This window comes from Haliotis rufescens, unplaced genomic scaffold (assembly GCF_023055435.1).
Source record: "Haliotis rufescens isolate VD_foot unplaced genomic scaffold, xgHalRufe1.0.p SCAF_15, whole genome shotgun sequence".
Taxonomy (NCBI): domain Eukaryota; kingdom Metazoa; phylum Mollusca; class Gastropoda; order Lepetellida; family Haliotidae; genus Haliotis; species Haliotis rufescens.
In genome coordinates, this window is record NW_025963835.1 from 20,946,836 (window position 1) to 20,971,740 (window position 24,905).

General features: G+C 38.9%; 1 protein-coding gene across 7 annotated transcripts in view; it reads right to left on the reverse strand.

The window, feature by feature from the left end:
• Window positions 1-7,810: 7,810 nt before the first annotated feature.
• The window catches only part of LOC124135183 (TNF receptor-associated factor 4-like), a 96,569-nt gene continuing 79,474 nt past the window's right edge, over window positions 7,811-24,905 (reverse strand). For 5 of the 7 annotated variants that reach the window (XM_048396290.1, XM_048396296.1, XM_048396294.1 and 2 more), the window contains exons 2-7: window positions 18,348-18,399; window positions 17,275-17,379; window positions 15,424-15,588; window positions 14,590-14,751; window positions 13,551-13,706; window positions 7,811-12,414 (exon numbers count right to left, since the gene is read on the reverse strand). In XM_048396290.1, the coding sequence (XP_048252247.1) occupies window positions 11,785-12,414; window positions 13,551-13,706; window positions 14,590-14,751; window positions 15,424-15,588; window positions 17,275-17,379; window positions 18,348-18,399 (1,270 nt within the window). In that variant the 3' untranslated portion in view covers window positions 7,811-11,784. Of the gene's footprint in view, window positions 12,415-13,550; window positions 13,707-14,589; window positions 14,752-15,423; window positions 15,589-17,274; window positions 17,380-18,347; window positions 18,400-24,633; window positions 24,900-24,905 lie in introns of those variants that run through there. The other 2 variants (XM_048396292.1, XM_046500418.2) reach the window with 2 other exon arrangements.

Consider the following 24,905-nt stretch of genomic DNA (forward strand, 5'->3'; position numbering starts at 1 on the left):
AAAAAAAATATTTATTTTTGTTTTTCTTTGGGGTTTTTCAAAGTGTAAGCACGTGCTTGAACAGCATGTGAGGATGATGGACAGGAAAGTGTAGACTTGCTTTGTTCTCGCAGGAAATGTACAGGCATGTGTTTGAGGCGCTGGTTTCAGCAGTGATTTGTATGGCCATCTGCTTAGTAGTCATACTCTATCTGGCGCAGCGTGGTTTGGTAGCTTGTTGCCACTTGTCCTATATCTAGTGTGTCAACTTCACATACATATCAGTCAGGTCGTCTTCGGTCATAGCCATTCTTTGGTCACCAACCAAACTTGAGGGATCTGCTTCATTGGTATCAGTTTTCCTTACCAGAAAAGTTCTTTTTTAACATTTTGAAAAAATTCTCTGTGCTAGAAGAATCTTTTATATTATTTTCTTATATATTAATACTCCCCGTCTCGTGTCATTATGAATAATTCAACAATGGGTATTTCTGGTATTCTCTCAGATTATAAAGGGTTCCAGGATCGTGACAAAGTAATGAAGAGTGATATAGGTATTAAAGTATTAGAATGCTGGAATAGCATATTTCATCATCCAATTACTTGGAAAGATGTTTTTCTTACTGTATAGGATAATCTGCAGAAAGAAAGAATAACTTCTGATAAACTTAGTTGATGATGATATTTGTACATTCTATATGCTGTGGATCTAATGAGATTTATCACATATTTATTATGAATGTAAACAAGTGAGGGGCTTCTGGTTACAGGTTGAAACGGTTATCAATAACAATCTAAATATGGAGCTGGAATTCACAAAATATAATGTCATGTTTGGATGTTGTACATACAACGTGTAGTTGACCGTATTATGCCCTCAGCAAAAGATTCATTTACTTATCAAGTATTAAACAACAACAACTATCCTTTAATGTATTAATTTAAATATTGAGTGGTATTTTTCAAACTGGAAAATATATTTCAAACAAAAATAGAACCCATTGTCATCAGAAGAAATTGAAGAAGCAATTGACTTCTACCCGCTGTCAATCATTCCATCAAGTGAAGCGTTCATAAAATATTTACTCTAGGTTACGGTGGCCCATAAGGGACATGGAGTCTGTTTTTCAATATTTTGATATTTCACTTACTGTTACCGTAACCTTTTGCAAATTAACACGATTTGTCATACAAATGTGTGATTAATCATGTATAAAGAAGATATTGAATCGCTGAAAAGTGAAACGAAAATGTCAAAAACTAAAATGAAAATACAGAAAACTATTTCCACCGCGGTGGAAATAGTTTTCTGTATTTTCATTTTAGTTTTTGACTTTTTCGTTTTTGTTTTTGACATTTTCATTTTAGTTTTTGACATTTTCGTTTCACTTTTCAGCTATTCAATATCTTCTTTACACATGATTTATCACATATTTGTAAGACAAATCGTGTTAATTAGCAAAAGGTTACGATAAAAGTAAGTGAAATATCAAAATATGGAAAAACAGATGCCATGTCCCTTATGGGCCACCGTACCAGGTAATGAGTGAGTTGGGTTTAACGCCGCTTTTAACATTATTCCAGTAATATCACGGCGTGTCAGCTTAATGTGGCGGAAAAGCGCGAATTGATGCAAGTCCCTCTCAAGCAGATTTCTCCTTTTAAAAAATAATAATTTTCCTTTGATTTGTGATTTGGTGGATTCTCGTTCTTGCCTGACTTTATGCAGCAAAGATATTTTGAATTTTTACCACTTGTTTTCTGTCCAACACAATCTCTACTTTGACGATTTGCTAGCTTAGACCGATCAAGATGATAATGCTCCAAATCAGTATCGACCGGTGAAGATCCGGGGTAGAATAGGTCTTCAGCAACCAATTCTTGCCGTAAGAGGCGACTATGCTTGTCGTAAAAGGCGACTAACGGGATCGGGTGGTCAGGCTCGCTGACTTGGTTGATGCACGTCATTGTATATCAATTGCGTGGATCGATGCGCACGATATCAATCACTGGATTGTCTGGTCCAGATGGAATATTGCTGAGTGCGGCGTAAAACAACAAACCAACCAACCAAATCAGTATCATGTCATGCTATCAGCTGTATAGAAATACACACATCGTTTAGCATGTTTGGGAGAAATGCGTATCCTCCAAGAAACTCCACTGACATTTCTTACAGGAACAGTTACCATGTAGCCCCTAGCAATACATCTGTCTGCTCCATCACTACAACACGTCGCTATATGAATGCAATAATCGTGCACGCGACGCTAAAGCCCATTTCACCTTACCGCCATCACTACAAATTGCTGCGCCACCACCATGAACGTCTCCATCACCAGCGTCCTCCTTGATGGCTCGGAATGCTTCATTAGGTCCAGAATACTCTTCCACGTTTCTTTGCAACGCCTCGATCGGATAGTCTTCCAACGGCTCTGTTTTCACTGTCACAGATGTGGGCTGGCAATGATCCACTGGTTGAACTGGGTGTCCATTCTGGACAGCTCCCCGCTGACACGTGGGAACGTCTATCCCGGTGTCTTGTCCTCCTGGTTGGTTGGTTGGTTGGTTGGTTGTTTAACGCCGCACTCAGCAATATTCCAGCTATATGTCGGCGGTCTGTAAATAATCGAGTCTGGACCAGACAATCCAGTGTTTGACATCATGAGCATCGATCCACGCAATTAGGACCGATGACATGCATCAACCAAGTCAGCGAGCCTGACCACCCGATCCCGTTAGTCGCCTTTTACGGCAAGCATGGGATTGCTGAAGACCTATTCTACCACGGAATCTTCACGGGTATTGTCCTCCTGGAGCAGGTGTTACTCCTGGGTGACAGAGCTTGGTATCAGCGCGTGGTGACTCTCCGTTTCTGGTGTTACTATATCGAATATCATTTTTGTTTTTTTGTTTGTTGTTTAACGCTGCACTCAGCAATATTCAAGCTATATGAGGGTGGTCTATAAATAATTAAGTCTGAACTAGATAATCCAGTGAATCAATGTACGCAATTTGGATGAAATGTATCAACCAAGTGTGCGAGACTGACCACCCGATCCCGTTAGTCGCCTCTTACGACAAGCATGGGTTGTTGAAGACCAATTCTAACCCGGATCTTCGCGGGTTCTGTATCTAATAAGCAGACCTGCTTGGTGCCAGTGCTACCGCATCTACTTGATTGTAGCTGTCATGCTTATATTTGTGTAAATATTGCTTCCAATTTCTCCTATTGGTGCCCATCTTCCCGAGGCAAGGGAGTTAATTGACTATAAAAGTCTAGTTTCCACCCTTGCCCAAATAGGCTGGAATTTCCAGGCTCGATCGTAGCGCCACTAGTGGTTATAACGAGTTATATCCCTTCTATGTCCCTCCTATTGACCAATCAGATTCCACCTCTCACATCACTTGCAATTGCTTCAAACAAATGGCGGCGCCCAGTCAAGACGATCTGATCGATAATCAATTTTGATTGGACTATGCATAGACTCGTTAGTCCAGCCAAACTCCGGAATTCAAGCCTAGTTCGGCAAGGGTGGAAACTGGACTTTTATAGTCAGATAACACCCTTGCCTCGGGAAGATGATTGGTGTCACATCATGCTACTTTCCAACAGAGTCTGCTTTTTGTATCATGCTCCTTAAAAATGGAAGGAAAAGCGCTTTTTTTCATTAAAATAATAGAGCCAAAAATATTTTGTCCAACCTGGAATCTCCATTCGATTCAACAAGCTGTTTCAGAGAAAATTAAAATCTGATCTGACTAACATGGATGACATGATAAAAATGTAAGTTGCTCAGTCATTCGTGCTTCTGTCATTACGAAATTTCATGCATTGCCCAGGCATGACAGACAGACATTCTTTATTTCCTCCAATATTGGAAGAGTACACATTAATGGTTGAAGTGACAAGTATTACAATACAGCAAAATAGAGCATGCATTATTGATCGTCATACTACATGATTATACAGATTTATGTGAGTACATTTGGCTGCGATCACAAACATAAGTTCTGCTTCATGGTAAAATGCAATAACAATAAGAACACGGGACGAGTGAAGGTGAAAGGTTGTGAAAATATTGTATTGTATGTTCTTCTGCATGTCACATGCCTGGTGTCTTTCGAATTTATACATGGTGCATGCAAAAGTGGCTATTTTTACATGCAATTCCCTATTTTCACTTGTATCATATGTTTCCGTGAATTTTCAGCTTTGGGTGTGGTTGTGACGAGTGCCACCGATGGGGCAGGATACGCTCACCTTTTTCGAGAACACCTGGTTTCATCACTGTTTGACGGTGATTCAGAAAGACATGCTCAATACATAGTCGGAATCGTGCGATCGAATCTGCTTTTCGCAGAGAATTCTGAAGAATATGGAAAGGGTGTTGCCGCTTTTATTAGAAATGATTTAAATTTTAATCATACTGACAACTGAAAATGAAATTTAAGGGTATGCATGGGAGGTAACTCTAGTGGGACTCTGTGACGGTATTTCATCGATATTTCACCTTTTACGCCCAGTGGAATATGTTCCGGAGACTGGTTAATTTTCTGGTGTAGAAGGGCGATGGGGTAGAGTAGTGGTTAAAGCGCTCGTGCTTCACGCCGAGGACCCGGGTTCGATTCCCCACATGGGTACAATGTATGAAGCCCATTTCTGGTGTCCCCCGCCGTGACATTGCGGGAATATTGCCAAAAGCGGCGTAAAAGAATACTTACTCACTCACTCTGGTGGTGACGTTGTTTATTACATTGTTTGATTCTGTGCAGCAGATATACTGCAGTACATCACGTAATGTTAAAATGTCTACTTAAATCCCTTTACTGTCACAGCTATTTCACTGATACCATTGAGCTAATGAGAAACCATTTACACATGAGCAGTCATTTGCAATACTTGAGCCCAGCTGGCGGATGTCGTATTTTTTTAAATATTTTTTTTAATATATTTTTTTAATTATTTATTTTTAATTTTTTTACGTATTTTTTTTTTTACATTATTTAATCATGTTAATTGTCCACGATTTTACATGGTCGGATGACGTATGTGTACCATCGAATTGTGCGAAATGAGGTTATCTCTACAAACAATTACATGCTATAGACGTTTGCCAATTTTATCCGAAGTAAAATTATTACCAATTCCCAAACTGTATTGTCAACAATTTCTGTGAAACAGCATGTTGAAACACGTTGGAATGGCGGGTTAGAATTGGTCCTCAGCAACATATGCTAGTCGCAAGAGGTGACTGAATAGATTGGTGGTCAGGCTCAGTGACATGGTAGATGGCGCCTCATCTCACCCGAGTGGACTGGTTCGCTGCTCACAGTATCAATCACTGGTTTGCCGACTGTTTACGAATAAACCGTGACGTTGAAGCTAGAATGTATTGGAGCCTATTTTATGCAGTAACAGTGTCCATAGAAGTATCAGAATTCTTTACCGCATTTGAACACGGTGAAAGTCGCAGATATTTATTCCTGTGTGGACGTGTAACTTTTTCTGGTTCATCGATCACTTGATTGTCTGACTTATGTACAGGCCGCCGTCGCATAGTAGGAGTTCTGCTCTGCTCTTTGTCATGCAAATTGTGTGAGTGGCGTGTGCTACACATACGGCAGGACATGCTTACCATTTCGCGAACACCTGGTGTCATCACTGATTTTCAGTGATCCATTCATATCATTTTCACCGCTATTTTGTTACGCCCAAATGTTCTCATTTCCAGGAATAGTTTCATCGTTTAATTAATATAGTTTCATTTCAAGAAAAAGCCTTTTCTCGTTTTTATTAATATGTTCTCATTTTGTGGCATAGCTTTCATTGTTTTAGTAAAATGTCCTCATTTCATGGAATAGCTGTCATTGTTTATTTAAATGTTTTCATTTCATGAAATAACCGTCAGTTTTGTTAAAATGTGCTTGTTAAATGGAATAGCCGTCGGTTTGGTTAAACTGTTCGCATTTCATTGAATAGCCGTCAGTTTTATTGAACTCTTCTCATTTTATTGAATAACTTTCATCATTTATGTTATTATAATCTCAACCCAGGGTATAACCGTCATCATTCATGTTAATAACGGATCATTTCGGGGAATACCCTTCGTCATTCATGTTAATAACGGCTCATTTCGGTGAATACCCTTCGTCATTCGTATTTATAACGGCTCATTTCAGTGAATACCCTTCGTCATTCGTATTAATAACGGCTCATTTCGGGGAATACCCTTCATCATTCATGTTAATAACGGCTCATTTCCGTGAATACCCTTCGTCATTCATGTTAATAACGGCTCATTTCAGTGAATACCCTTCGTCATTCGTATTAATAACGGCTCATTTCGGGGAATACCCTTCATCATTCATGTTAATAACGGCTCATTTCCGTGAATACCCTTCGTCATTCATGTTAATAACGGCTCATTTCGGTGAATACCCTTCGTCATTCATGTTACTATGATCTCAATTCAGGTAATAACCTTAGTCATTTATGTTAATAGCATCTCAATTCAGGGAATAGCTTTATTGTTTTATTAATATGGTCTCATTTCATAGAAACTACTTTGTTACTATCATATAATCAATTTCAGAGAAATCTTCATCATGTGTATTGAAATCACTTTATCCTGATAAGTACCTTGATTGTATCACTGTGAACAGGAACAGCCTTCATCGTTTGTTTCAACATCAGTTCATCTCCATCAATGATGCAATCCATGCCTCAGGTCATTGTCATCAGGTCATCAGTGACCGGGTCCAATGAGTGAGTGAGTGAGTGAGTTTGATTTTACGCCGCTTTTAGCAATATTCCAGCAATATCACGGCGGGGGGACACCAGAAATGGGCTTCACACATTGTACCCATGTCGGGAATCGAATCGGCGTGACGAGCGAACGCTTTAACCACTAGGCTACCCGACCGCCCCCCGGGTCCATTGAAAGGATAACTGGTAAATCCAGTTACAGAAATACACATATCTAGATTCAGTTGAGGAACACCTCCGAGTAAACACAAACAAAATCTTATGATACTGTGTAGTTTATTTACACAATTAATATACACATGACTTCTGGCAGTACAGTAACCATGGCAACACACATAACAATCTGTACAATAATATCTTTTTGTAGTTGACATTTCTGTTTAACAATGTCTTCAAACAGTCATAACATCATTGTGTGTGAAAATTAAATGTCCAAATACATGTTGCATTGTTATTCAGCTATTATGCATTTAAGCATATTAAAACTTCTGTAAGCATAACCAATATACACACTCCAATCTCCACATTGTATAGTTGTATCCATATCTTCCTAATATTTCCTTCAAAATACACAAAACTGTTTATTAAGCATTAATATGCAACACTTATTTACTAAGATTTTGGTCAAAGTGAAGATACCGGTAATGACAACAACTAACATTCCTCCTGAAATAAGTCAAAACAGACAAATCTCTCATGGCAGATGTGTTCATCAAATACTGTACTTATAATAGCAAAGCATTGTAAAAATAAAGATGTTAAAGGTTCACAAAGTTAGTCTGTTCTTGTGAATATTGAGGCAGGGAGGTAATGTGTATGGCTTAACATAGAAGCATTTTTCCACAAAAGGCAACGATGATGGTAAACGTGTTATTAATGTTGTGGCCTGTCTTACATTGTACTCAATGTGAGTATCATGGCTGAATAAAACAATTACTTTAACAATGTTACACATGTGTACTCTATCAACCTTGATCATATTGTAAAGTTCCAGACACAAAAACGGCATCAAAGACAAAACAGGAAGAGTAAATGATTTCTCATAAAAATTGATTTTAAAAAAAATTGACACAAGGCCAATTTTTAATCACTTTGCCATAATCTTCACTATAATACAAAGCATTATCTTACCTCTAAAATTCTATGTATCCTGCCTGGGAGGGAAATAAATCCCTTATACCCCGCCACGAAAAAAACAGGCTGCACATTTCTGAGTGTGACAATAAATCCTCTGGCTCCTGGTATAAAACCTAATGTGGTACGCTTTAAACTACATACACCCCTCGTGACACTTCTACAACTCATATACTTCACCTATTTTTGGCCTTGTATTTGATGCTGTTATGTAAACTGTGGACTAGGCTATGTTGTTGGTGATGAGAAATGACTTATTGTTGAGAGTCAGTAGTGGAACTAGATATCACATGAAGAGACCTATCATATCCTATCTTATCCTTTTGGGTACAATAAATTATTGATTAGATTTTCATTCATTTCTTTTATAAAATGTGAGGCAGAGGCATCTTATGCTATGTGGTTTGTTTGTTGTTTAACGCCACACTCAGCAATATTCCAGCTATATGACGACGGTCTGTAAATAATCGAGTCTGGACCAGACAATCCAGAGATTGACATCAGAAGCATCGATCCACTCAATTGGGATCGATGACATGCACCATCCAAGTCACTGAGTCTGACAACCAGATCCAAATTAGTCGCCTCTTATGACAATCAAGAGTTGCTGAAGACCCAGACTTACCCAGACCTTTTGTCTTTAGGTACATGAGAACATTGAATGATGTGAGGCAGGGTGTTGGGTAGGTGAGGTTAGAGTGAGTGAGTGAGCATGGTTTTACGCCGCTTTTAGCAATAGTCCAGCAATATCACGGCGGGGGTCACCATAAATGGGCTTCACACATTGTACCCATGTCGGGAATCGAACCCGGGTCTTCGGCGTGACGAGCGAACGCTTTAACCACTAGGCTACCCGACCGCCCCTAGGTGAGGTTAGAGGAGACAAACATCCAATCATTACTTTCTCATAGCTTCCACTGTTTCCGTCATGCCACATCAAATATACACTAAATCATTATCTGTTTTAGTTAATCCAACAACTGAGTAAAAGAAAATAATATCCACATCTTTGTTAAGTACTTTCTCTTTTTAAATTGTCTTCATCTAACAACTTAAATCAGAATAGAATGAAATATTATGGTATTTGAACAATTAGAACTGTACTAAGATCAGTGTGTTTAAAGTAAAAAATATTCTTCTATCATTATCAACACTGACCCCTCAGTCTGGAGAACCCCTCTATATATCAAACATATACGACAACAGTACAGAAATATATGCAGTATGTTGTAACACAATAAAAGGCATATTCCCTGTAAACATACATAAATAAATGCATGTAAAACAAATAGAAAATCAATTCAAACAATTATGTTGTACAATACAAATTGAGATAATTATGTTGATGAAATAATTATGCCATGGACGTACGAATATTTGATATTGACCTTCTTCCGAAATGACACACAGACATAAAACATTAAAACATCTGTTTCTCCCCCAGTGATATTGACGGAGTGAGCATGTAGTTTAGTGTAAAAATGTCTGACATTTACTTGTATTTATTTTTGTCTAAAACCCGAAATAAAATGCTTTCATGTGTTTCGGCTAAATCATCAGTGCCGGAGAACCAACTACAATTATTAGCCTAATAATGTCAGTGTGTTGAGGTTATTGGAAGTAAGGTAGAGATCGATGAGCCTTGTGATAGTGTTTTTATGTTTTTTATGTTATGCAAAGGCAATATTGCACATAATGGGATTGTATCAAGCCTCTTCAAACATACCAAATTATCAAGCAGCATTGGGCATACTTTCACCAGTAGATCCAAAACTACTGCTCTCACTATGAAGGATCACCAATCATTCTGGTATCTGACTGTCTACGGAACTATTCCCTGCTACTTGTCTATCCTATATTCCCTGCTAGCTGTGACTAAGTTGCTAGGAAAGCGGTATTCCCTGCTAGCTGTGACTATGTTGAAGCCGTATTCCCTGTTAGCTGTGAATTAGATGCTATAAAAGCAGCTTGTCTGTAGCAGGAACAAGCACCTGCATACTTCCACATGGGTCATTACCAGTGAAGTGGTTAGATTTTGCAGAGGCAAAGAAGGTATAACTAACAGCAACAGATCTACAGAAATATGTCCAAACGAGGGATAAGTGGGTGAATGGGTTTTCATGTAGTGAGCAATATGATAGTTTTATCATCCCACAAAACAATCAGGTCTGGACCAGACAACAAGTGGTTGATGGCATAAGCAAACCCATCAGCTAGATCACCTTATCACCATCTAGTTAGAGAAGAATGGAAAACGGTTGTCGCAAAATTCATCAAAATATGACATGATCCATTAGGATGGAACCTGCTGTACTGAAAGATATCATCCTTGGGTAAAAAACGTGAGCTTTGTAAGCTTATGTACCCCCAACCCAACACACACACTGAGCAGCACTGTGTCCATGAGATGACTAGAAACACACACAGCCTCAGCATGATCAGAAGGCTATATCACATCAACATTACAAGTCCCTTCATACACTGGAGAAGTTTCTTACTCTTGTAACTTGTACTTATTTTGTTATTTACAAAATGTTTAGGCAATTATTGTTAACTTGGCACAAAGAACATCTGCCAGAATAAAGGTTAAACTAAAATGGGTAAGCAGTGTTCGAAAAGTTTGTATGTTATGGGATCTCTGAGGTATACTTTAATCTAGCGACTCCAAAAAATGACAAGGACCCCTTGACGTTCTTAATCCAACACTGATGGGCACGAGATGGAAATCTTGTAACTCTTAACACAGGAACTGATCATTAAATGTGTTGAAAAGAACTGGAACATACTTTATTATACATAATTTATCTGTCTACTGAATGCTAATATTGCTTCATAAGGAGAAAATCCTTTCCCCTCAACATTAATTTTTAAATAAATATTTTCATACTCAGTATGTTAACATTGATAACTAAACTGACTAATAAAACTTGTGTCTGTCTCAAACAAACATTAGCTATCACAACAAACATCAAATGTTGATTAATGACAACAAAATGTCGTGACAAATATACTGGGTAATAATATTATCACTGGCCTGTTAGCCTGAATTCTTTGCTAATTGATCACTGGCAAGAATACTGAAATTAAAGAAAAATGTCATTAAATATGTCAAATATTTGACTTGGATATTAATGCCAGTTCTTGTATGAATAAATCATTTTTTGTAGTAGAAGGGTGGGGAGCATGGACACACCATAAATAACATCCATTTCTTTTATAACACACTGATTAAATATTTTGAGTCAGTTCCCTCCCCCATAATGGATACCTCAGACATCAGATTGTTTTGATGATCAATTGCCAAATTTACTACTGTTTTGTAGTTTATAGCATTGAATGAGGAAAATTAGAAGCAGAAATTCATAGGTCTTTGAAAGGCATTTAGAAGTGATACACATAAGGAAGAGAATATATACGGATGTCAACTTCTTTATTACGATGTTCCTCCTAATAAAGAAGTTGACATCCATATATTCTCTTCCTCAGAAATTCCCACAATAAAAATTGTGAGTCCTGACAAATGCATGTATCTCAAAGCCATGTTATTGCTTTTGTTGATCTATGTTTAAATTTCACTTATTTTTAGCACTAAGATCACTTTGTGCAAGTTGGGCAAGATGTTTTTACAAGAAATTCAAATATTTTTCAGTATTTGAAATATACTTGACTGAGAAAACATTTGTGAGACGCAACCTAGTTTCCATTTGATCTGAATCCATTCAAGGGCTGCATACAACTGATAATGTGTATGTCCCCGGTGGAACAAATGTTTTTGAATATCCATGTTATACACAGTTGTGAACAAACAAATACGACTTATATGTCCCAGCACTGAGTGTTATGATAAAAGTCACATGTAATAAATATGTTAATGATGGCACAGTTTGACTATGGTGTCCTGCTCAAGGCAAGATGAACCTCTTGTTGTCCACACAGACTTTCACAATGATGGAGTCGTCTTTGATATAATCCCTGGATTTCAATATCTCATGTGACACGAACTTGGGGTAGCCAAATCCTAGAGATTCAATGTCTTTGCTGGGTTTCTGGAAGTGCTTCCACGTGGGATCAGGCACGAAGCTCTCCGTTATGTTCACTCTCATATCTGGGTCACTGCATTGGTCGAAAATTGTGAATGACACCGGTAACAAAAACGGCCAGTCCAGTACATTGTCATACTCTCCAGGCAGGAGTTTGATATACACCGACAAATATTTGCCTTCACCAGCGCCGTTCCCATTCAGGAACACAGACAGCGCTGCCTTGTAGCCGTAGCGAGATGTGTAGAAGGGTTGGCTGACAATCTCCTTCCCGTTCTTGTAAATGGCTTCAATGTATTTGGCTTTGTAGTTGCTGATCTTCCACATGAACGTCCCGTCTGTTACTTGCGTCACTGCGTGGAGAGCATTGCAGAGTTGCGAGATCTGACCTTGCTGCCTCTTGACAAGGTCACACATGAACTGGAGATGAATCTTCATGGAGTCTTCAAGATGGCGGTCCATGCTGAACCGTGGGCACTGCAAGGAAACACACTGAAAATGAGGCTTGCTCGTTAGATAGGGTTCACTACACACATGCAGCAATAAGCAGAAATAGTGAAGGGATTGCAGAAAACCAACTCATTAAAATCAGATCTTAGTTCCCACTAATGCTAACCAAAGATCTGAGGACAGTCCATTACAGGTCTTTCAGCTGACAAATCAGAGCGTCGCTTACGAGATCAGGAAAGTGACAGTCGGAATCATGCAACCTCGAAAAGTTTAACACGGGGTACTCCGAAAGACAGTTATGGGCTTACGATTTAATCCATCAAAAACATCATCTATCTGTCGCTTCAATGGGATAAACATTTGAATGGATGAAACTTTGCACTGCCCATGCGAGGTACTGCTATACAATCTAATCTTGGCAATCTATTAGACATTCCAGCATGTTCTTTTGTTCACTTTTCAAATTTTGAATCGAGAGGCTTGTCAAAATATTTGTAAGTGTAGTTCCCAGTTTGAAACTAGTGCCGTATTGCTCTTGAAAGCTGTTTTCTGATTGGCTTATATCGACTTCTTATTGGTCATTTTATTGGTCAGTCATTGTTCGCAAAAGGTCATTCTGACATGACCCGTAATGGGATGTCCTCAGATCTTTGTTTAGCAGTAGTGAGAACCAAGATCTGATTTTAATGAGATTGGCAGAAAACTGGATACATGTTGGATTATTAGATATGTAATTTAATTTAATTTAAATTGAGATAAAGGTGAAAATTCAGTTTTAAGGATGATAAATTATTGAAATAATTGTTCAAGCAGTTACTTTAAATTCAAATGTTTAAAGAATAAAATATCAATGGTTGCAATAAACATTGAATTCAACAGTTGAATGAATAATAAATTGATATAAAATAAATGTTTTAGTTGATTGTTTTAAATTCAAGTTACATGCAGTTCTTAAATTCAGAAGATAATAGGAATAAAGAGCTAAGGATTATATTCTAAAGAGCAAGGTGAACTTTTACAAAGCGATCTTAGCACCATGACAATCATATTGCCCATACTTTAACACAGGCTTACAAAAGTCATAGAACTAAGATTGCTTGGTGCAAGCAGACCAGATATAAGTATGATAAGCAGGGCAGGACAAGCAGTTCCCTAAACCAGTAAGAATGTTGTCATACCTTGAACTTGCAGCCTGCGTCTTTGAAGGCACATGGCACCGTTGCTGAGGGACATATCTCCTGTACATGGACATCCATCTCCTCCCGAGGTATTTTAGTTGGATCACATCGGTTGGGGCAGGGCACTGGATACCGTGGGCACTGGTACTGATGGGTCTGTGGCCAAGGAAAGATAACTCATGTCAACACACATCAGGAGAAGGATTTGGCAAACTGACCCATTTTCAGTATAGAATAGTATGATTTGTCTACTTTTGTTTAATGCTGCAGTCAGCTATATTTCAGCTATATGACAGCAGACAATACAGTGATTGACATCATGAGGATCGATCTACACAATTGGGATATGATTACACGCATCAACCAAGTTAGTCGCCTCTTACGACAAGCATAGTCGGTTCTTAAAACAAGCATAGTCACCTATTATGACATGCATAGTCACCTCTTACGACAAGCATAGTTGGTTCTGAAAACAAGCATAGTCACCTATTACGACATGCATAGTCACCTCTTACGACAAGCATAAGTTGCTGAAGACCAAGTCTAACCAGGACCTTCATGGGTTAGAATAGTATGAAGGTTCATTGATTGAATACTCGGCCTCAAAACTTGTAGATTTTCAGTCATGTTGTTTTATTCAATAATCTGTATCACTGAAATGAATGCCAACAACCTACACTCGTAGATCATGATCCTACTCATTAATTCTTTCATTCCCATGCAGAGTTGCATCCCTTAGGCACGCAAGAAAACTATGATGGTGGGTTCGAACCATGGTTGGCCCTGCTAGTGTTTTTAGGTTTGTAGGCACCATACTGGTGGGATTCACCAAAGTGGTAAAAGTCTGAAATCTGCATCACTTCTGGCTTTCCTCACACATAAAGCTGACAGGCCAGGCTAAAACTGAATACTTCTCAAATCAGGTGCAGGTGTGTGCATGTTCCTTGGCTAATCAGATACAGGTGTGTGTTTTACTTGGCTAATCAAGTACAGGTCTGTGTTTTCCACCTAATCTTGGTACAGATGTTTGTCAACATACCTGTAATGTCTCCTGCACAAATTCCCGCTGACAGAACTTGCAGTGAACAGTTCGCTTGTGGCACTCGTTCTTCATGTGGTTGTTCAGAAAGCGTCTCTCTAACTTAGCACCACACTTGTTTTCACAAAAGGTCACTTCCTTCGGACAGTTTCCTGAGTGGGTCTACAAACAAAGAGACATGCTGTTGTGACTAATTAAAACACAAGGTAACTGAGTGAGTGAGTTTGATTTTACGCCGCTTTTAGCAATATTCCAGCAATATCACGGCGGGAGACACCAGAAATGGGCTTCACACATTGTACCCATGTCGGGAATCGAACCCGGGTCTTCGGCGTGACGAGCGAACGCTTTAACTACTAGGCTACCCGACCGCCCCACAAGGAAACTAACACTGTAACCACTCATCATGATGTGAAGACGCATTCTCCAAGTTAGTTGGTATTGTTATGCAGTGGGTCAAACAATGAATATTGGCAATCCTTTACATATCTATGAAGGCAAATCAGTTATTTGTTTGTTAAATATCATTTTGTGGAGGTGACTTTTTATTATATTTAAAAAAAAAACATTTAAAAAAAACTGAAATAAACCCAATATTCCCGTTTGATGTAGGCATCTTATACATATCGTCCAATCTACCCCTGAGCAAACATTCAGCTTCATTTATCATTACAGAAGGGCATTTCTTCTTAGGAGGTAATTTTGCAGTTAAACAAGGTTATTTGACCGTTTCCACAATGTAGATCTTGTTTATTGTAGAAAGTAACCACAATTCTGAAAAAGAAATTTCAGTTTCCCAACTGCTGATTGTACTGGCAGCTGTTCTCAACTCACCATCTCGAAGTATTCCCCTGCGAAGATCTGACCGCAGAAGTCGCAGGTGACGTGCCGTTTGGGGCAGGTGAACTCCATGTGGTCCTCCAGGCACACCCGGGACAGCTTGGCAGGGCACCTGTTGGGGCACGGCACAGCGTCATAGCGGCAGTTGTGGAGATGAGCCTGAAACAGTGAGTGAGTGAGTAAGTGAATGTGGAAGGTCTCATGTGTCACAACAGAGAAGACTCGGGGTAGAATAGGTCTTCAACAACCCATGCTTGTAAAAGGTGACTATGCTTGTTGTAAGAGGCAACTAACAGGATTGGTTGGTCAGGCCGGCTGACTTGGTTGATGCATCTCATCGTATCCCAATTGCATGGATCCGTGCTCATGATATCAATCACTGGATTGTCCAGGCCAGACCCAGTTATTTACAGACTGCCGTCATATAGCTGTAATATCGCAAACAAACAAACAAACAATATAGTGGTATAGTGAACCCCGATAGTATGAAGTCTGGGCCAAAAACCTGAAGCCTGAACCTGTCTCCTGACATCATTTCAGTCAATCCTTGTGTTAATGTATGGACTACATTAGTAAAGATTACTGGACTGAAAAACATTTCACTTGACTCATGCCACGGACTAGTGGCTCAAGTCACAGACTGTATACTGCCTTCTGCAATAGGCCACTCTCAGGAAACTTCTATTATTATTCAATAAACATCTCTTCATTAAAGCTGCAGTAAGCAATTGTCCAGCAACATCACGGCAGCCAGTACATGAACATGTCTGGACCAGACAAACAAGTGATGATGAAGGGAAATCAGTTTGGTTGCCTCTTACGACCAGTTAAATGAGGGCCTATTCTAACCTGATATCCCTACAGTACATATCTAGCTTTTGTTGGTGCAGATTATATGGGATTGGTAGTTTGTTTAGTAGTTGTTTACCGCCACTATCAGCAATCTAAATTTTGTTAATAATTATAAGAAACCGTTAAGAGGAACCATTATTGTCAAACCTGCTTATAAAGGTTGCGTGTTGTGCAATAGACAAGTTGAGCTACAAGAATCATGATTTATCATGACATTAATACACATGGAAAGACAGCATCATTGTTTTCTACACAGAGATGAACTGAGGCCTCATGTGTGTTAAGCAGCTTTGACAAAAGCTCACAAAAAACAACGCCTACATCAGACAGTCTGGTGATGGGAGCTTCATGTTGCTAATGGCAACCATTGACTAACTGCCAGTTTGAGTCTTTAAGGTGATGAAGTGTTTAGTTTAAACATTAAGAGACAATGTCAACAGTCAACCACAAAGAGAATGACATTTGGAGGGATGTGGTTTGCACAGTGACTCTATGATGCTAACATCAAAACTAAGCAGGATTAATCTATGACCATCTCCCTTCTAGGTAGGCCTACAGTGGACCCTTGTAATTCGGGACCCTGTTTATCCAGAAACCCTGCCCACCGGACATTAGTGGGAATGTCTACATTTAATAAGACAGACACACTCATGATTTATTTGTCACAATAACGGAAGATTTCACAGGTAACATGTTTGTCTGGATGAACAGGGTTTCACTGTATATGTTGGTGCTATGTATCTGCCCCCTCCCCCCAAACACACACACACCATCTTGTTCCATCTGTAGGGGCCATGTACACTGCACCCCTCCACCACACACCCACCCTACCTCATCCTGCTCTATCTGTAGGGCCCATGGACCTCCACCACCCCCCCCCCATACCAACACACTATCCTGCTCTATCTGTAGGGCCCATGGACCTCCACCCACCCCCCCCCCCCCCCCCCCCCACCAACACACCATCCTGCTCCACCTGTAGGGACTATGTACCTGAAGGTTCTGCAACTTGTCCACCCAGCGACAGCCCTCCTTGTGGTGGCGACATCGGATGTGTGTGTTCATGATCTCTGACTGCAGCTCCTGGTCGGGGTAGATCTGCAACACCAAATACTGTCGTGCAGGGAGACAACAACCACCACCTACAGTCACCCAAGCAACCAATGACGATTCTTCAAACTATGAGGTAGTAAGAGGGTCTTTGTTTGCTGTAGGAAAGGATCAACGTTACTACTGTTTTTAACATACTTATTTTCAGAAAACACCTGGCTTGGTAAACAAGAACAACATGGTTATATTAATACCACCATCAGTTTCATAGATCTGTGGGGCGGTCGGGTAGCCTAGTGGTTAAAGCGTTCGCTCGTCACGCCGAAGACCCGGGTTCGATTCCCGACATGGGTACAATGTGTGAAGCCCATTCCTGGTGTCCCGCGCCGTGATATTGCTGGAATATTGCTAAAAGCGGCGTAAAACCATATTCACTCACTCATTCATAGATCTGGATACCATTGGATACAGGAGATCTAGTTTACCTGGAATACCCCAGGTATCTCAGTAATGGCAAATTACATATAAATTATTTTTTTATCCATGATTAAAGTTCTGAGAAACAATTATATCAAACATTTATACATCCATCCTTGTACAGTGATTCATCATGTCTTGCACATGCTAAAGATTCAATGACTATCAAACTGCAGTACACCATTATTTGAAAGGATGAGAAAAAAACAGTATATAATCAGTACAGATAACTATGTTGATAACGAACATGCTAACAAACTGACAGATATAACAAACTTATTTTTTTGTCCTGGCCATTTGCTGTATATATGCTGTATGTATACTTATAACGAACTACGATTGTAATGAACTAAAATTAGTTGCCCCTTTGAGTTCGTTATAACCGTAGTTTACTGTACTTTTACTTCAGGAATATTAAACTAAACTACAACTGCACCAAATACCCCACTAAATATCAACAAAATGTTCCAATGTTGTGCCAAACACATTTCTAGTCGTCTTGGCAATACTGCAGGCTTATATAATGTGTAAATATTTACCTTTGCATAATCTATAGTTGTGTCGTCATCAGGGCACTTGATGTTACCAGCACTGCAACAGAAAGAAACAGTTTCAATACATTGTACATGTTGGCTGCACAGCTGTGGTATAACTCCCCATACTAGCCTGGCTACACCCAAACAAACACCAGTCTTCTAATCAATCAATGCGCGATTCAAACACTGCTTCCAACATCAATTATTTTGCCTGGCTTCAACTTTTTAACTGTTTAACGCTGCACTCAGCAATATTCCAGCTGTATGGAGGCGGTCTGTAAATAACTGGGACTGGACCAGACAATCCAGTGATTGACATCATGACCATCCATCCACGCAATTGGGATATGATGACATGCATCAACCAAGTCAGCAAGACTGACCACCCGATCCTGTTAGTCGCCTCTTGTGACAAGCATAGTCACCTTTTAAGGAAAGCATGGGTTGTGGAAGACCTATTCTACCCTGGATCTTCATTGGTCCCTGGCTTCAACAAAAGTATACCATAGTGAAATTATGTCCATCCTTAAAATGACTGGATAATTCAAAAGAGTAGACAACCCCATTTTTCTTTTGTATATTGCAGTCATCAAAAGAAGTATGTTTCACAAACTCAAGGTGTAGCTCTCTTCAGAAAGACAGAAATATTGTAAACTAAAAGTCACATTCACTTGTCAACTTGATAATGTGAGAACAACCTTCTTCATCCAATAAATTTGGAAACACCACAACACAAATCTCCACCAACAACATTTCCATCAAACAGTTATTGGAGCAACTGCAAGAACTTCAGTCTACACGGTCACAGTATATTCCCTGGATACCCATCTTCAACACTTATATTACATCCTCCAAGTTCACCGCTTCATCAATTATCAAAGAGCCACACTTTCCGTTGCTATTTGGAATTCCCACATGATCTCAAAACTGAGAAAGGATCAAGATTCATCAATAATTCAGCTTCAGTGAGATCCTCAGGGCATGTAATCCTCTAAGATAGGAAGACCACTAATCAAATATTCATTAGATTATTGAATTGTTTGATTAGAGTACCTACATTCTTACATCATACACAATGGACAGCTCTCTATACAATATGTATAGCCTAAAGCAATCAGGCCTTTTTATAAAACATGTCAAAGACACTTGCAACTTTGTTGTGGTGATAGGGATGATGACACAGACTTCCAGTTGATAACATGGTGCTATGAGGCAGTATCTCATGGTATGGAATACCTATCTGATGTCTCAGCTAGGAGATAGGGTGATAACAGAATATACAACCTGGCCACATTGAGACGATATGATAACAACATCAATATTGCTAGGACACACCTATTGATAACTATAGGATGACTAAGAAACCTGTGAGTTACTTGAGGAACTGATACCATGGATACATGTAAACTATCATCCTACCATGACTTTGGGAAATAGTCAGTTCTGATTGGTCAGTGAGAAGTTTCAAATCACATTAACCACCTGTGTTTGAAACACCATGTAAAATTTACCAGTAATAACTCAACATTGAAATCACAACATGTTTATCTAATAATTCTTTTCGCAATGCTGTACTAAACTTTCATGCCACAAATACAACTCAAGGTCACACTGCAAGAAAGTCTGATAGATGTAAGCTGTAAATAAGCTGGTTTATGCATCCTATACATCCAAGATTGTCTGTGAGTATATGAGTAGACTCAAAGAGTTTGTACAGTTGACCTTTCATATAAACCATAAACCTTGGTCACATTTTTTAAATGAAAACAATATTGTAGATGACTGATACAGCCATTGTATATTAAGACAACTGTGATCTGACGCACAATCAATCAATAGGTGTGGTGCAGCAATTCCTGATATTCATCCTTTGCATAGACGGCAATAACACCATGACAATTGTTGACAATAACTATTAAAATGCAAACTGACAGCTATTAAAAACAAAGGGAAGCAAACAGCAAATGTCTTGTTATCTGTAGTGATGGGTATTGACTTTCTATTGCAATTTATTGCAATAATGATTCATGTATTGCGATATGTACCACAATATGAATACACAATGCCTTTATACTGATGTACCACAATATATTGCACATGTTCTTTCATCTGTAATTTCTTATGAACCTAAATAAAAATAACCCACATTTTTTACAACTTTGTAGTCATTTGCCAATTCATTGGATGTTGCTATGGTCACAATGCATGTGTGATACACACATTATATACAGGAAGCTAGCCTTGAATAGTTTTGCTTTATCAAACACTGGAATCAGCTGCAAATTTCTTAATTTCAGTTTAACTTGTCAACTTAAGTAAACTTTGCTAACAAGATGTAATATGTAGGATTTTGAAAAACACAATATATCAGTATTTTTAAACATATTGTGATACATTATTCATTATTATTTCAAATCATAATACACCGGTAATACTGCACAACTCTAGCAATGAGTTGACACACTAGTTTCCCTGTGTCCATCAGTTGGTGTGTAAGGTCTGAAGTAGACATGTGTCCTTCCCTAGGAAGGCAAGCCCTGACACTCTCCTGAAGGACTGACCAGTGCAGCAAGGGGTGATGGCGTCCATATGATACAGGCTGTTTTCTCTGTCAAGGTGGTAACTGTTGTCATGGTCAGATCAAAACCTACCCCTTGGGGAAAACAATGTAGTACCTACTATGAAAGCTATGCAAGTAATTCAAAACCTTTTACAAAGTAGGCACATATTTTGCCCATAGCAAAGGAAGTGATTTTTCTTTACATACAAAACATAACAGCCATAGCTCTGTCCATAGAGAAGAAACAGTATGGTTTAATACATTATCCAGCGATATTCCAGCAATATCACCGCACAGGGAACCAAGAATCCACTTCATATGATAAATGATATATCTGGACCTGCACGGAGGCCGATATTCGATCCCTAGTTTGCAGCAAATGACAGCAAAAATTCTCAATTTAAATTTAAATTTTCCCAATTACTCAGAATTCCAGTTTTCAACAATTATCATGTATTTTCCCCCAATTTGGGTCACAAGGGCACATAGTTCGAAATCCCAAATAAATCACTGCACATTGTAGCCCTGGGAATCAAGCCTGGATCTTCAGCATAAAGAGCAAATGCTTCAGTATCTAACACTGCCTATCAAATTGTCCTATACAAACATGACTCAATACCCCCTGGTTATCAAGTCTTCTTGAGACAATGTTCTTTGTGGAATTGACTCAACTGCTACGGAAGAACAAGCCCTTAATAAGTTGGGTTTAACGCTGCTTTTAACATTATTCTAGTTATAAAACCTGAAGTCTGAACCTGTCTCCTGACATCATTTCAGTCAATCCTTGTGTTAATGTATGGACTACATTAGTAAAGATTACTGGACTGAAAAACATTTCACTTGACTCATGCCATGAACTAGTGGCTCAAGTCACAGACTGTATACTGCCTTCTGCAATAGGCCACTCTCAGGAAACTTCTATTATTATTCAATAAACATCTCTTTATTAAAGCTGCAGTAAGCAATTGTCCAGCAGTGAGTGAGTGAGTTGGGTTTAACGCCGCTTTTAACATTATTCAGGTTATATCACGGCGTACGTGTCAGCTTAATGTGGGTGGAAAGCCCGAAGTGATGCAGGTCTCAGACATTTACCACTTCGGTGAAACCCACAAGCACGGGTATGGTGCTGACACACTAGTCTGAAGCCTGATTCTAGTAAATGTTCCTCTGTCCTAGTAAGATCAGTTTATAAATACTAGTCCTGAAAGTAATGCGAAAACACCTGTTTGGCAAGCAGATCAAAAGTGTTTGACACAGAATACTTCATATTAACAGCTACCCTATGCATCTAACAAAGCATCAGATACCAGCAACTCCACCTGGTTAACTGTCTATAACACAGAGTGCTGTTACATCATACACAAATTATTGATTTGGTTCCTATACAGGAAATTTCAAATAGCTTCACAAGAGACTATCTAAAGTAATCTGTACCACTGGCATTAACTAGGCATTAAAGCCACATCAGCTGCCTGCAATTGGATACAATAATCCCGTTCTTCAAGATCAATACCGGGTTATGTGTATCAGGAACTGTGATAACGCTACACTGCACTTCATCATGTTGAATGTGTCCTCGTCTTAGTTGTCAGGACACCCACAAATGCAACCTATTCAGAAAAGTCATGTTTGACTGGAGGGAGTTATTTCCTCCCTTCTGGTGTCTGTCTGATTTTGTGGTATTGGGTATGTTGTGCAGACAGTAATTTCCTGTACTTGTAGGTGAGTGGACGTGCGGGTCCAGTGTCCAGGTATCAGGGGCCGGCAGACTGAGTATTGTGTCACAGACAGGTGCTTGAGACAGGCAGTACAATGTACAGGAAGCAGGGGCCGACATGGCTCTCAATACTTGTCAGGCAGCACAGTGGACATGTCAATAGACGATGGATATTTTGCCCTTATGTGTTTAAATATAAAGTGAAAGAATCCTTAGGTTCCATAATGCCTTACATCTTGTTTGCATGGTTACGGATCTGCTGATCTTAAAAATAGAAATGTAAGAAGAAAAAAATCAGAATGACAAGTCTTTTTCATACCACTGAGGGTAAAGATCGCCTTGACTATAAAAATAATCCAAGGGACTTTTTATGTGACTAAAATTTATTTTTTTCCAATATTAAATCATTACATTTTGTTCATAAGGACCCAAACTAGGCTAACATGTTATTTTATTTTATAATCTACAGGTCCACATCAAACTTTAAGATGATTAAAATAAACCTTACAATGATCTTCCCCTCCGATCTTCCGACCAAATTTCTCACTATCACTATAATAGATAAGGCAATAGTTGCCACATCGTTGATAAGAAAATGGTTGCAATATAGCTGTTAAGAAAATGGATGCAACAGAATTATTTGTTTTCAAAGCAGCTATGATGAACTATCAATGAATTAAGGAATAACGGAATCAGCTGTTTATCATATTTGATAACCTCTCACCGTAAGCCTTGCAAATTAGCAGTGTGTGAGAAAAGTAATAACATTACAGAATCATAAAATACCAAGTTCAAATGTACCGTGAAGTAAACTCTAAAAATATTAAGAAATTTCAAACCTTCAAGTGTCCTCCTACAGTGCTAAGTACTAATATTACTCCTCATATGTACTTGTCCCTACACAAGTCTCCAGGACAGCCCTGAGGGGCTGAGATTCCCTATCCAATGGCACCATTCAATACAGGGAGTCAATAGATATGGCCCCAGGTCACAACCTTGCTGTACGCCCCTCTCACCCTGGATTAGCCCTGTGTCTGCCACACTTACCCTTGTATTCTCCACACGTGTTGTCAGTGCAGCCCTGTACACTGCGAGGTGGGAGACGGAGACAGAAGCAACAAAACACAGGAACTGGGTAATGACCCTGCCTCGGTGTGCCATTGTTATAGGAGGGTTTGCAAGTATTTGTAAGTTAATTTGGGATGGTGACATCTGACAGTATCATTCATATGGGACAATAATTAGCCTTTAATAAGTGAAGTTGTAATATCCTGTACAATCCAATCTCAAATTTCTATAGCCAATAAAAATTGAAAAGATATTAAGGTACTTCCATATTGATGTACACATCAAGCATGGCAACTTCTTCAAATGTATGCACGCCTTTTGATAAATGTTTATTCTTCAAATGATGTACAATGTAAGGTAATACATTAACAATAAGTACCGACACTTAAGATTAATTATATTACTATAATAGATGAGTTATAACACAAAATAATCTAAGATTGGTTTCAAAATATCGTGAATCAAATATCATGATCTGAAAAAACAGCTGGATGGTCTAATGTTTCAAATATTTATTTTCCTACTCAATGACAAACTGTTCAAGAAATTACAGAATGTTTTTTTTTTGGCTGAACGTTACACACTGTTCCTCTGCAAAAACACTGAAACAGCCATACTGTGTGCACTTGCCCATAATAACCTCTTACCATAATAATTTTCATTTTGAAAATCAGATATCCTTACTGTGATAATGTTTTTATTTATATCAAAATTTGAACAGCTAGCAGTACTTCCAAGTAACAAAATAAACTCTATCACAGTATGTACAGCTATCAAATGAGGGTCTGGATAGCACTCTCAGCATGAAGATATCATCAGCTGGCTTGGAGGAGGGGCCAGATGGGTAGTAACATCATTATCAAGCGTTATAGGCTAGTTATTCACTAGTTGGTGACTGATGATACAAGCCATATATGCTCCAGTGGGGTCTAATGAATACATACCAGATATTGTCTCTGCTCCCTGGTGTGTGGATGGACAACATAATGCTGGGCAGTATTATCCAAGCTCCAGTTCCACCAGTAGGGTGATATAAGAATTATCACACAGGTGTGGTACACTGAACCAACTTGGCAACAGAGTAACACTCTTTCTCATATAACAGAAAATAATGTAATCCTTAACATGTGACTGTTATTTTGAGTTTCAGTTCTATATCAGTGCATGTCCTGTCACCTGAGTCTTCAAGAGCTCCCTCACTGACTGAGCCCCCTAG